This window comes from Oculina patagonica, chromosome 4, assembly GCF_052425735.1.
Source record: "Oculina patagonica isolate OP01 chromosome 4, crgOcupat, whole genome shotgun sequence".
Lineage (NCBI taxonomy): Eukaryota > Metazoa > Cnidaria > Anthozoa > Scleractinia > Oculinidae > Oculina > Oculina patagonica.
In genome coordinates, this window is record NC_135761.1 from 16,167,208 (window position 1) to 16,181,965 (window position 14,758).

Consider the following 14,758-nt stretch of genomic DNA (forward strand, 5'->3'; position numbering starts at 1 on the left):
TGTGCACAGAATTTTTTTTGCGTATTTCGCTTTAAAGGTCAATCAACATTTCAACATTTCTATATTTACAACAAATACAGAAAATCTAGAAAATCTGGTGGTATAATTTTTTTTTATTTCCTCGGGCCGGTTTGACAGACATCGACTGATGAAGGGGTTATTCCCGAAACGTTTCGCAAAACGAGACAACATTTTAGCACTTTTTTAAGAAAAAAAAAAATTATGGACAGACATCATTGTTGACGAACTTTTACATGAGAGAATTGTGGGTTTTTACTTGACCTCATCAAAATTCTAAAACCTGAAGCACTTTCTCTACAAAGCTTTGAGGGACGGTGTTAATTTAGCCCCTGTAGTTATGTACAGCAACAAAGCGGTCCGATAGTGTTGAAAATAAGAATATATTTCAGTACCTTCCCCTAGAACAGCGCCCCGACTTCATTTTCTGTGAATGTAGTTAAATATACCTTCCCTAATAAAAGGCCTCATCTTTGGTTATAGCCAAGGAGAAAGGTATGTCGCTGAAAACACACCATAGAGTTTCTTTTAATAATCGATGTCAGTCTGAAGCAACATAACTAATACTTAAGTGGAAGTCCCGCTTAAAGCGGTCCTCTCGTCTTCGCGCCAAAAGAAAGTTTCCGTTTATTTTTTGCCTGTGAAAAGGCTTTGGTACATACATACAAAAAAGCAATAAATTACTTTATAGTTCTTTATTTTCGCTTTGCTACAGACCAAAATTGAATTTTGGCCGACATGGGGCCGCCAACGGTAGTCGAAGGGCTAAATTTCGACCATTTTGTGAAGCGCGCTATGTCCACAAAAATGTACTTGACGGAATATCATTTGGCACAAATTCTAAGACACCTTTATTTAGTTCACTGACGAAACGAGGAAAATTTTACGAAAATTCTAAGCATGCCAGCGCTTCTGAAATATACCATACTCTGAGGTCTTTATTCACACGTTAAAATTTAGGTAAATACAAGAGAATAAAACTCAAAAGTTTCAACATAAATTGGAGTAAAAAAGCACATCAATGTAATTTTCTTACCTTAATGAATCGTTTTATACTTTCAAACCGGTGGGTATCTCCTTGGATTGCACGCGAGAACAAATTAAAATCTGCCATATTCAGTGTGTTTACACCCGGTTTACATAATTGTCGCTTCGTGCCAAAGCTCATTTGCATAACCTTGCAATCGATGAGAAAACTCCCTCCACCGTCCAAACTCGATTAAATACCTTTAGAATAAAAGGAAGTTGCTTCTTTTGATATTCCTATACCATACAAATCCAGCGCTGAGAAAAATTGCGTTGAAGATGACAAGAATACTCGCGGCGTGCGAGACTCCACAAAGTAAATATTGACGGTTAATTACACTGGTCGTCGCAGTTGTCCCATAATTTAAGTTCAATTCGCTCCCGTAGTATCTCTAGGGGAAGAAGAAGAGTCGAAATTCAGCCATTTAATAAATATAAAACGTGTTAAAACGACAAATTGAATTCTGACAACGGAAATCGATCATGCAAAGACAACTTATAACTTTACGTCCAAAAACATCACTTACAGGTTGCTTGCTGAGGAAGCGTAGTCGCCAGATACAATCCACAAGTTTGAATAGAACTGTTTTATGTTATGAAGTGATGAAAAGGCATAAGCTTCAATTCATTCTTGATACGTTTGCTTTCGTAATTGGTCATTCGAAGCCACAATGGAAGGCTTGTGCTTCGGGATCCATCAACTTCATTTTTCCCCTTGCGACACGATGTCACACAACTGAATTGTGACGTGACTGGCTGATCAGAGCACAGGCGGCCCAAGCTCACAATTAGAGGAGTTTAAATATTTAACATATTAATTCTCTTTTGTAACCGTACGCGAAACGTGACTTCTTCTTAGCAGTGGAAACCAAAAATTGCATAACTCGCTTAAAACGCCTCGGATCGGCCTGAGAACCGAGATAACAACAGACATAACGACAGGACATTGAGGTAAGTTGATTTTATTGTCAAAATCTCATTATATTTAGCTATAAATTCGAAAGCGTATTCTCCCATACAAACCTTTATAAACGAGAACCGTTGTAACACAACACCTCCATATGCTGCCGGTCGAGAGTCACGTTTCGCGTACGGTTACAAAAGAGAATTATGTTAAATATTTTAACTCCTCTAATTGTGAGCTTGGGCTGCCTGTGGTAATGCGAATAAACTACAGGAACAGTTTGTAGTTCAAGCTTGTAGGGCTTTCCACAAGTTGCTCGGCAACTTTTTGGCAACTTTTCATGATTCGAGCAACTTTTTCCCCTTCGAGCAACTTTTTTTCTCTCGAGCAACTTGTTGCATTTTGAGCAATTTCCAGACCGAAGATCTCCGAAGGTTTTCCGAGTGTTGTTCAAAGGTAATACGAACGTTTCCGAAGATTTACGAAGTTTGCCGAAGACTTTCGAGGAACATCTGAAGATGTTTCAACTTTTTCAACGTTTCAGCTCATTCTGCATTAAAACATCACAAAACTCGTCAGCAAACATGACGTCATCGATATCTTCACAATTTTTTTCAGTTAAAGAAATCCTTGTTATTAAACAAATTTTCCCCTTAACATGTTATTTAGATACTTCTTTCGCTGTAAAATTGCATAAAACTGCTTAGTAATCTTACCCTCAAAGGGAAATTAGCATATATTTAGAAAAATTCTCTTGACTAGAAGCAGCGTTTTGGATTTTTTGAGCAACTTTCGAGCAACTTTTATTATCAGAAGCAACTTTTTTGAATTTTTGGAGCAACTTTTGAGCAACTTTTTGAGAAATTACGGGCAACTTTTTGGGAAATCTCGAGCAACTTGTGGAAAGCCCTACAAGCTTGTCAGTACAAAATGTTTTAAAAAGACGATATTCGTGGGTAAAAAGATGGGTAAAGAGCTTTGCAAATCTGACGCGTACAGCTAGCATGTACGCGTCAAACTTAGCGCGCGCCTTTCCCTGCCGTTGAAGGCTGGGTTGAGTGTTCTAATTTAGCAGCAAAACATGAGTGGCGGCTTTTTTTCTTCCCCAACTCTATCTAAAGATTATGTCACTTGTCTTTCCTTGTATAGGAAAGACGTTCATGAACTATTTACAACGGCCAAGTGAGCTTTTCATCCACTAAATTTCCGAGCATGCGTAATCGCGTCGTGTGTCAGATTCCTGACACATTTGACGCGAGCAAAATCCGACTTTACCAGATGTTCTCTCCCGGGGTTGAGAAGATCTGGGTACGAGATTAGGAGTAAAGAGCTTTTTTCACAGCAAGAGAAAACTCAGAAGTAGTAAATAATCTTTTACTTTTAATAAGTGACTCGTGTTTTTATCGCTAAATATTTATTTTTTCCTTGTTTCTTATTCCACCTTGTATCACTCAAGTGTAACGTGCCTTTGCTAATTTACCTCTGTGGTCGGGCATTTAGGAGCAAATCGCAAAAAGACAGAACAGAAAAAAAAATCCAAGAAAAGGTTCCGATAAAAGGCGGAGTGTGCTAAACTGTTTTCAATATTGAAATGAAAAAATGCTACCCTTAGTTGTGTTTTATCTTACTGTCACGGGTATCTGTGAAAAAAAATATATAATCTTGTGCACATTCTTGAAATTTCTTTCTTTACAACTTCGTTTAGTCCCTTTTTATAGGTCTTTACTCTCTTTGTTTGCTAGTTTTTTTTTCAAATGAGCACGGGCATTATGAAAAATTCTATGTCCTTTACCTTTTTTAACTAAGGAGGACTTAAGATCTCTGGATTTGTGTGGAAGTTCAAAGTGAGCGCACATGGCTTTTAGCGTCGTGACATTGAATTTCGATAATGTGTCATGAGTCTGGCATGCTCGCAAATATCATGACCGTCATAAGACCAGTTCCATTTGGCTGACAATATCTTCTACTGCTTCACTCTGGCTTTGTCATCAAGGTAAACAATTTCGTCTTCGATGAGACTGTCATCGTCGTCATCGACTTCGCCCTCTACTTGATTAACTGTACCTTTCCTTCATTTGGCTGCAAGTCTCGAAAAAAATCCTTGCACCTGGGTCTTTGTTTAATCCCCACACCCACCTCCATCCTTGATGTTCATAAAGCATACAGGCATTGTTTTACCGATAACAAGCCGCAAGCTTGCAAGAACAGTTCGTGCTTTCTAAATCTAATTAGCGTAGTTGTTTGACAGCGGAAAATTTAGAAGCCGAAAGGGAATTAAAAAATGCGAATTGTAATCAGGACTGACGACATGTACATACCGTAAAATTCCGGTTATAAGCCCCTCCGCTTATAAGCCCCCCCGGTTATAGGCCCATCTACCAGGAAACAAAAAAATACATCCGATTATAAGCCCCCCCGGATATAAGCCCCCCTCTGCCGGATGACAGTACTGAACAGGGCTAAATGTTGCTTTATTATGCGTTTTTAACTTAAAAACGTATTTCGATCAACACTCCCGTGGCCCGTTTCGGAACGTTTTTTTATTCCGCTTATAATTATATATAAGCCCTGCCGGATATAAGCCCCTTCACTTATAAGCCCACCAAAAAACCCTTACAAAGTTGTATAAGCCCAGGGCTTATAACCGGAATTTTACGGTATGTGATCTAGGGCCATTACAGAGGGGAAATATAATGATTCTCTCAAACCTTTTTCAGTTGCCGTTTTCATTTCCTAATCGGCCCGTTGAACTGTTTTTAGTTCTCATTACGTATCCCGTTTATGACCTTCCCTTTTCATTAAATCATTTCCATTCCCTAAACTTGTCTCTATTCCCCTTACGCGTTTCTTACTCCTTTTCATGCACAAGAATTCGAAGAGAATGTCATACCAATTACACTCCTTCCTTTATCGCCCTTCATTTGTGGCTTTTCCAAGTATATGAGGGTCGCATGGATATATTTGGACTTGACCAAGGCAAACAGACATTCGTTTTGCGACGGGTTACTACGCAATACAACATTTCTAGCAGGATAGATGTACAAACGCAAACCAACACTGAGTTTTTCATCAGTGATTTTTCGCTATATCCATTTAGGCATAAGTACTTTTACTTCATTCAAGTTATGTTTAATAATTTTGTTTGGCTGAAGTCGCAGTGAACTTTTTTAGTACATATTCAAAGAAAAATAAAGAAAATGTTGACCAATGGAAAGCATAAATTCATTTAAATGCTTTCAACTGCTGAGTTTTCTCTTGCTTTGAAAAAAGCTGTTCAACCCCTCAAGTTTTCTCCTGCTGTAAATACCGACCGACAACCCAACCCCCTCCCCACCACCCCCAAAGTTTGACCTCTGATCAGCCAGTCACGTCACAATTCAGTTGTGTGACATCGTGTCGCAAGGGGAAAAATGAAGTTGATGGATCCCGAAGCACAAGCCTTCCATTGTGGCTTCGAATGACCAATTACGAAAGCAAACGTATCAAGAATGAATTGAAGCTTATGCCTTTTCATCACTTCATAACATAAAACAGTTCAAACTTGTGGATTGTATCTGGCGACTACGCTTCCTCAGTAAGCAACCTGTAAGTGATGTTTTTGGATGTAAAGTTATAAGTTGTCTTTGCATGATCGATTTCCGTTGTCAGAATTCAATTTGTCGTTTTAACACGTTTTATATTTATTAAATGGCTGAATTTCGACTCTTCTTCTTCCCCTAGAGATACTATACGGGAGCGAATTGAACTTTAGTCTCCTTCGCAGCCGTCCCAAAAAGCGGCTGCGAAGGAGACTAATTGAACTTAAATTATGGGACAACTGCGACCAGTGTAATTAACCGTCAATATTTACTTTGTGGAGTCTCGCACGCCGCGAGTATTCTTGTCATCTTCAACGCAATTTTTCTCAGCGCTGGATTTGTATGGTATAGGAATATCAAAAGAAGCAACTTCCTTTTATTCTAAAGGTATTTAATCGAGTTTGGACGGTGGAGGGAGTTTTCTCATCGATTGCAAGGTTATGCAAATGAGCTTTGGCACGAAGCGACAATTATGTAAACACACTGAATATGGCAGATTTTAATTTGTTCTCGCGTGCAATCCAAGGAGATACCCACCGGTTTGAAAGTATAAAACGATTCATTGAGGTAAGAAGATTACATTGATGTGCTTTTTTACTCCAATTTATGTTGAAACTTTTGAGTTTTATTCTCTTGTATTTACCTAAATTTTAACGTGTGAATAAAGACCTCAGAGTATGGTATATTTCAGAAGCGCTGGCATGCTTAGAATTTTCGTAAAATTTTCCTCGTTTCGTCAGTGAACTAAATAAAGGTGTCTTAGAATTTGTGCCAAATGATATTCCGTCGAGTACATTTTTGTGGACATAGCGCGCTTCACAAAATGGTCGAAATTTAGCCCTTCGACTACCGTTGGCGGCCCCATGTCGGCCAAAATTCAATTTTGGTCTGTAGCAAAGCGAAAATAAAGAACTATAAAATAATTTATTGCTTTTTTGTATGTATGTACCAAAGCCTTTACACAGGCAAAAAATAAACGGAAACTTTCTTTTGGCGCGAAGACGAGAGGACCGCTTTAAGCGGGACTTCCACTTAATGTTTGTTTCGAAAACACAGCAACAAAAAAGAATGAGACATAATTTGTTGAAAATTTAATACCTTGTTCTCGAACGGGAAGCGGAACAAGTGTATATATCAGTCTAAGGCTATCGCAACGAGGAAAACATGAATACACAGCCACAAATGAGAAAAAGGGAAAGACGGAAAATTGGGCTGAAGGAGATTCCACACCATACAGATACGTTAAAAAATAGACGAGTAACCAGGGTAAGACATTGTAAAAAATTAAAACGCGATCTCTGGTTAAAGTCAGTTGAAGGGCTCAAGACCTGGATGAATATCGCACCCGAATTCAGAATACGTCCATCAGAAACAAAGATGAAACGCTTTGACATTTCAGGACATATAAAGCGAAACAACATATGCATTCCAGATCATGAGAAAAGCTCGGCTTATCGGGGATCGTTTACAGCAAACAGAGAAAAGGGAACTAGATATTCAGCAATTGGTATTCAGGGACTCTTAAAGTAACCCACATTTTTATTTATTTTTTTCAATTTTGGAAAGTGAAATGATCGCGTTAAAGAATGAAACTTAAGATTACTGATTGACATGTGCTAGAGCTGAACAGGAAAACAATAACACACAACAAAAAAAAAAACTTCCAGCTTAAAAGCTTTGCGAAACATAATTTTATTTCAAGTTTACCCTTTATCGACTTAATTCGTTAAACTATAAAATAGCACTGAATACTTTTATCAACGTCTAAAATAATATCAAAAATAGTTCTTTTTAGGGACGGTTCATTTTTTGTGAGGTAGGGGGGGCTGGTGGGATTTGAGGGGGGGGGCATCCAAAAAATATTGGCTTCAAAGGGGGGGTCAGCCAAAAAAATATGGTCTGTAAGGGGGGGTCACTAAAAATAATTATACCGGCTTTTAAGTGTTGTAAAGAGGCTTCTGTAAGAGCAAAAAAATCTTGCCAGAATGCCCAAAATGACATTCCTGAGGTTCTGAAAATTCAAATTTTCACGGGGAGCATGCCCCCGGACCCCCCTACTTTGTTATGTACCAAACGTCATTAACTCAACCCAACAGCTTATTGGTTACAAATGCAGAGAACCCATACTAACAGACGGCATCCACAATAAACAGTTGAGGCAATGCCAGCTATTTGGGAATGTGATTTTTGTACACTGATACATTCTTTAGATACAAGGCTCGATATATTTTAATTTCACCTCATTATTGTTTTGTCCTTTTTAGGGGGGGGGGGTTCATCGAAAAAAAATTGGATTTTGAGGGGGGACCAGGAAAAAATTTTCGATGAAGAAGGGGGGCCATTATATATAACAGTTACTATCTATCAAATCCCACCAGCCCCCCCCCCCCCCCCCCACCCCATAAAAAATGAACAGTCCCTTATTTCACATTGCGATTAGCTAAGGATCTGCGCTTTTCTGCAGGCTGTTTAATCTGTCGTAAGATGAAAACAAATTATCAAACTTGTAGCTTTACAGCTTCCTTCGCGGAGGTCCATATGACTGACACGCGATCGTTTCCTTGGCAGATTGCGTGACAGGTCAAACGAACGAACTAAGTATTATCATGCAGTCAAAAACAAGCCAATTCAGTTCCTTGTATTACAGGAAGCGACAAAGCATCTCTGTGGCTGATTCAGTACTCCCTGCTAGGCCACACTAGTATGTCAAATAGGTTTGAAAAAACAGTACTTGGTAAAAAGTTGCAGATTAACGTAACTCGGGAGCTGTTTATCAAAACATCTCTTAACGTTTTTTGTTTCTTTTTTTACAGGTACTGTAAAACACACCAGAAATGTGGACATAGAAGTACGAACTGCCGGCGTGCATAGAAAGCACAGGAAAACTCGTTTCAACGCTTTACCTGTCTAACCAAAAGACGACATCTTCACTCGAATAGGTTTGAGCACAAGCAACGTGTTTAATGCAACAAGTTTAGAGTTACAGTTACTCAGTAAATACTTATACACGATGACAAACTTAAAAGCTCTCAGCACACTACAAAGACATCTAAGATGCTCAGCTTATTTCATAATCAAACTGAGTATATGTTCCTTTAGACATGAAATAATATAGAACCGCCTTATCCTAATGTACTTCTAGTATGAAAAACTATTCATGCATTTCTTGCCAGCTTCTAAGTTTCCTTCAGGGGCTGCAATGGAAAAAAAGAGAAAAAAGAACCTTAATTGTGACTTTCGAAAGCTTGGGGGAAGGGGGTTCTATAAGGAAGGGGTGGGATGCTGATTGTCTCGCTTAGGGGTGACAATTATGGACCTTTTAGGACGAAACGCCACTATGTTAAGACGTCGAAGTCTCGTTTAGGGTTGCACGTCTGGGTTGTTCTCCTTTAGGGGTTTAATTCCAATTTTCCGACGAGCATACCCGTCCTTTTATATGTAAGTCTCCCACAGGGGGGGGGGGGGGGGTTCGATTGCAACGTATAATCTACCGGCCTCATTATTATTTCAACATTAGGGCAGTTCAAATTTCGGATAATTATTTGGGAATGGAAAAAGGAGATTACCACCACGCCCCACTTTCAACTACACAAATCAACAAACACCACGGAACATTCTTTGACTCTTTAGGCTAAGATTATGTAATTCAAATAGCATGGAGAGCCAAAAGGAGAGTCTGCACTGGACGCCATGATGGTTGATGCGCTAGACTCCGGATTGAGCGGTCAGGGTTCGAGCCCTTGGAAAGACACTTCAATCTCACAGCGCTTCTCTCAACCGAGCTGTACAAATAAGTATCAGCGAATGTAATGCTGGGAGTAAGCCTGCGATGGACTATAAGGGTTAAAACGTGTAACGCGGGTTCACAGCGTTTGAATATTCACTTTTGCCAAGTACCATATTTGGAAACACGAAGAGTTTGTACGCGAATGCTTTTACTTACGCAACAACATTTGAATCGGTTTTGTGGTGAGTTACTTAAATTCCGACCTAAGCGCCATAAATTTCTTACAGAAACTAAAGAAATTCATCAAGTGTATCCACGTCAAGTTTTCCAGACTACTTAGCGACGATATAGCGGGAGAATTTAACAAAATTTAACTTTATTCAACCAAGCTTGTTCAAAAACAAGATTACGCCAGCTAGCACGAGCTAGGGAGCGCTGCGAATTTTGCAAATTTAATTAATTTTCTCATGATTTCCAAAAATGGTACTTACTGGAAACGAATGTGCAAACGCTTTGTACAATACGAATCATAGGGAGTTACACGTTTCGACCCTTATGGATTTCTGCTAGCTTTCAAGGAGTAGAAATACTCCTCGTCGCTTACTGCTACGGAAACCGAGATAAACTCCCACCAGATGGGTCACATTGTCAAGACACAGGCTTCACCTTGCAGTACTATCAAAAGTTAACTTACTAGTTAGGAACAAGAACGTTCTCCTGGAACTGTCCATCGATATTCCCAGCCGGGGTGTACCGAGCCACCGCTACCAGCCTGTTGTTAGCCACGGCAGTTGCCATTCCCATCTCCTTGCTTGCTTTCCAAACAATTTGAGTGAAATGCAGAATGGGAGCACCCGCCACCTTTGCTTTGCCAGTGACGTAATCATAGTCTAGCTCTTCGTCATACCACATTTTTACCATCTCGCCGCAGCTTAGGCAGTCTGGTCCATTCTCGTCAAGGTCGCACAGCCTCTTGGGATACGTCATGGAGTAGAGGTTCTCGCCCTGGTCCTTCGGCCGCGCGGTTGGATCGTGATCAAACAAGTTGTTGGCAGCGAGATGATTGGCCCAGGCCTGCGCATCACGTGTCAACTCCGCTGACCATTTAAGAGGAGGGGCGCGGTGAAAGAATCGGTAGTCATTGTGTGCTTCCAGACAAGCCTTTTGAAAGCCTAGCGGCAAATATAACAAGAAGATAATTAACAAGTGAAAAAATGATGAAACCTAAAGGTATAAACAACCTTTACTCCAAACTCACCGTCTAATGGGTTTAGAAAGAACTAAATGTACAACCAGAATTAACTGTCTGAGACACAAGCAAACTTAACCACCAGTTCTTAGGTGGAATGGTCGGTTTGTTTGGCTTCCCTATGCTCCACATCCCACCAAAAACACAGTGTAAGAAGGTATACAAGCAAGCAAGCATACAAGTTAGTGAGCTTAACTTAAAATTTTTGTTCTGCGAAACTGCGCGGAACATTGCCTGAACATCGCCGACGAGAAGCCGACGAGCCCGTACGCCGAGTTGACCCAAAACAAACGATGTTCCGCAAGATTAAGCAGACAAAAAGAACGTTGAGGTGCTATTAAGTATGGTTTAGCAGCCTCCTATCTAAGTCTGGATCTTACTTTACGTCATTTTTTGTTTACCTGTTGGTCCTTCCCCTGGCGCTTGAGTTGGTTTTGGCGCGGCAGTGGGTTTCTTGGTAGGACTCTGGGTTTCAGGCGGTTCACGGCTAGGTGGTGCTGGAGGCTTGGAACCTAATATCAATTAAAGGAAAATCATTATCACTGGAGTAACAATACCCTTTGTTCATGATAACCGCTGTGAATGTTTTTTTACGGGGTAAACAACTTTGAAAAAATATCTATGCATGCTAAGGTCTTTTTACGCTATGTGGTGCACAAATAAAAGCCCCCACCAGGACACCCCTGGGCAATTTTTGAGCCATCACACCAAGTGAGGCGTCTTCTTTTCGCTGAATAATCTTCTCCACTTTAACTTTGGCCTCCCTTGCCTGACGTCCAGGATCTGATGAAAGACTTTTGGGGGGATGTCAGGTGTTTTTTAGGTGATAGACACGGTTTTGTTTACAGCATGTTTGAGAGCGGGCAAGACGCCCCGTCTTGCAAAACCTATCATAGAGTAGGATCTGGTTTCTGAATTGATTTAATTAAATTTGATTTCGTCTTGCCCACTCGCGGAGCTTGCTAACCTATCAGTCGTTTGACGCTCTTGTAAAAACAATAATAAATGGCTTGCCAAATATGGAGCAATCATTCCAAACAGAAACCAGTACTCACACATGTTGCAGGTTTTGGGGCATTGCTTCACTGCAGGATCGTCCTTCCATTTATTGCAGTACCGTTCCAACTTTTCACCTCCTCCTGTTATCTCGGCAATCCTATTACAGTCTGATCGTTCATCTTTACAGCCTTGATATTGGAGTAAGGAGAAAAAAGCACCGTCAAGACATCAACTAAATGGTTGTTCTCGAAATTTGAGAGAACGAGAAATGCAGGGGAACAATGGCTGGACTTGAACCTGGACCTCGAAGAGAACACTTGTTTTTGCACTTTTTCGGCATAATTTTACTGATACCCATCGGTTTTGCATGTGTGCAACAATAGTTAACTAGCTAAAACCAATTGTTCTGCCCTTAATGATGTACGACTTGAAATAAGACCCCCGTCTTTAATCAGCACCCCGTCAAAGTTCCTAAATGGAAACAAGCCCCCTACCCTTCCCCACTCCATGGACTTAATTGAGCTTTTAGGGTACTACAATCACCCCATAACTTTGATATAGCTAGACGTCCTTCCTTCGGGGGGAGGGGGATTTTTTGACGATAATGACGCGATAGTCACAAGGGATTTCCATATCTAGTAAATTAGTAAGTCACGTGACTAATTCGTTCAAAAGACTTATCACTGATTACTCATTTCTTCCCTACATTTAATCACAAAAAATTGTCCCTTACCAATAGGACTTGGAGCTTTACACATTCGACAAGTTTTAAGACATTGTTTAATCGGTGCGGTGTCCTTATAAGCCTCACAATAATCCGCTACGTCTCTTCCGTATTTTTCTGCTTGCTTCACAATCCAGTCACAGTTTCTTTCATCTTTGCACTCTGGAAGAACGAGGACATTATCAAAATGTCAGCTTTAAGTCATGTGACCAAATCGTGCAAAAAAGACCTATCTCTAATTTCACGTAACGTCATCAAGTTTTAAAATCCAAAACTAAAGATAGCCATGCGTTTGTTACCACATCAGGCATAAGAGGAAGTGAAACTTTATCTTTTTGCAACTTTCAGCTCAATTGCGGCCTTCGTTTGGAAACCAGTGCAGTTTGAATTTCAAAGTTATGGCGTTGCGTGACATAAGGTTACGATCCCGTTTGTCAAAAAGAAATATGTTTTCCTTGTGATTTTTTTACCATTTGAGAAGTTAAAATAGCAGGAAAAGTGTTCGTGTGAATGTTTGTTTGTCCAGTACAGATAATCAGTGACTGAGATAGCCAATGTAAGTTCCAGATGTTTACGTTTTTCCGGCCGCCATATTGGTGCATCACTGATGTACACCAATATGGCGGCTCCATACTTGGCTCTGTAAATTTGCGCAAAACATTCCGACGAATATCTCCGGTTTGGGGTAATGCACAGACCTAATACTTGGAGAAAAGACTTCTTTATTTATCTCCTATAATATTCCGTTTTCTTGACTTCATTCACTGAATGCTTTTTCGATTTGTTTTTCGTTGCGTGACAGTGAAAACGATCTATAGTTCCACTTGACATTTTATCACAAAAAACACTCGTTCCTTACCAATAGGACTTGGAGCTTTTTCTTGACCTGTCGAAATATAAAAAGATACTCATTCTAGCACTACAGCAATGTATATCGTGAAACATGATATCCTGTTCAGTGGACTATTTCAGTCATCGAGGGTTGCGATTAATTGTCAAAGTTTGCTTTAATCACTGGAGGGTATCCCCCGCAAACGGGGTGTGCGGCACATTCTCTTGGAAGTACGGGAAGAGGGTTGGGTAATTATTCATACGAAAAACTTAATAAATGCCACACTGAACTGCTTGCAATCGGTACTCACACATGCCGCAGGTTTTGGGACATTGCTTCACTGCAGGGTCGTCCTTCCATTTATTGCAGTACCGTTCCAACTTTTCACCTCCTCCTGTTATCTCGGCAATCCTATTACAGTCTGATCGTTCATCTTTACAATCTTGACATAAGAATAGAAATGGACAATTTCTCACTCCTTTATAATCAAACGTCTTGAGATCTCAATCAAATACTACTACTACTAATACTGATACTACTACTACTGCTGCTGCTGCTGCTGCTCAGTGCTACTGCTGCCATTGCTGCTACTGCTACTACTGCTATTGCTGCTACTGCTACTACTGCTATTGCTGCTGCTGTTACTACTGCTACTGCTACTGCTGCTGCTACTACTGCTACTGCTGCTGCTTCTGCTGCGACAGCTACTGCTACTGCTACTGCTACTGCTACTGCTACTGCTACTGCTACTGCTACTACTGCTGCTACTGCTACTGCTACTACTGCTATTGCTGCTGCTGTTACTACTGCTACTGCTACTGCTGCTACTGCTATTGCTGCTGTACTACTGCTACTGCTGCTGCTTCTGCTGCGACAGCTACTGCTACTGCTACTGCTACTGCTACTACTGCTGCTACTGCTACTGCTGCAGCGGCGTAGCCAGGATTTTTGTATAGGGGGGTTCCAAATGTGAATTGTAAATGTGAACGTAAAACCGAGCGCCAGAGGCGCTCCTCCTCTAGGGGGGCCCGGGGGCATGCCCCCCCCCCGGGAAATTTTCAAATTTGCGGTCCCCAGAAATGGCATCTCCTTGATTCTGAGCATAAACTTTTAACAATTTTAGCGTCAATTGAAGGTAGTATTTCTAAGAAGGGAAGCTCAAAATCCCGCGTACCAGATAATTTTTTGACGTACCATTCACTCCCGGCGTACCGTCACTCACTAGTCAGCTAGTATATCAGCCAGAATAGGCACTGCGATGCTTCCGTGCAAAAATGTTGACTGTTACACTAATGTCAATTTTTCTGTTGTAATGTATGTTCATAAGAGCAAGTCCTGACTCTCGCTCGCTGGTCATTGTAGCCCGTAGGTATGTCTTTAGTCTGCGCAATGTGCTGAACAATCGCTCACGTTCTGCAGAAGTAATCGGCAACGTACACAAGATGCGCAGCAACTTGTGCACATTTGGATAAAAATCGCTGTCACATTCTGCCAAGGCCTGAACTGCTGTTTGGTAGGTCTTGATCCGCACTTAGCCACTTTCGCCGTCAACAGGCAAGCTCCACCTCTGCAACTATGTGCATGTTGTGTGCAGATTTGAAAACGAGGCCACTAAAGGCACTGGATCCCACGTACAACGCAGGCTTGTATACACGAAATTTTGTAATTGTAAACACAAGGTGATACTATATAGATTTCATT

General features: G+C 40.7%; 1 protein-coding gene across 7 annotated transcripts in view; it reads right to left on the reverse strand.

Annotated features, from left to right (window-relative positions):
• Positions 1–14,758, reverse strand: part of LOC144649745 (uncharacterized) — a 36,252-nt gene that overhangs the window by 3,964 nt on the left and 17,530 nt on the right. For 4 of the 7 annotated variants that reach the window (XM_078509321.1, XM_078509318.1, XM_078509319.1 and 1 more), the window contains 7 exons: positions 13,368–13,499; positions 13,085–13,111; positions 12,235–12,387; positions 11,558–11,689; positions 10,904–11,014; positions 9,948–10,425; positions 8,348–8,720 (listed from right to left, as the gene is read on the reverse strand). In XM_078509321.1, the coding sequence (XP_078365447.1) occupies positions 8,714–8,720; positions 9,948–10,425; positions 10,904–11,014; positions 11,558–11,689; positions 12,235–12,387; positions 13,085–13,111; positions 13,368–13,499 (1,040 nt within the window). In that variant the 3' untranslated portion in view covers positions 8,348–8,713. Of the gene's footprint in view, positions 1–8,342; positions 8,721–9,947; positions 10,426–10,903; positions 11,015–11,557; positions 11,690–12,234; positions 12,388–13,084; positions 13,112–13,367; positions 13,500–14,758 lie in introns of those variants that run through there. The other 3 variants (XR_013569934.1, XM_078509323.1, XM_078509322.1) reach the window with 3 other exon arrangements.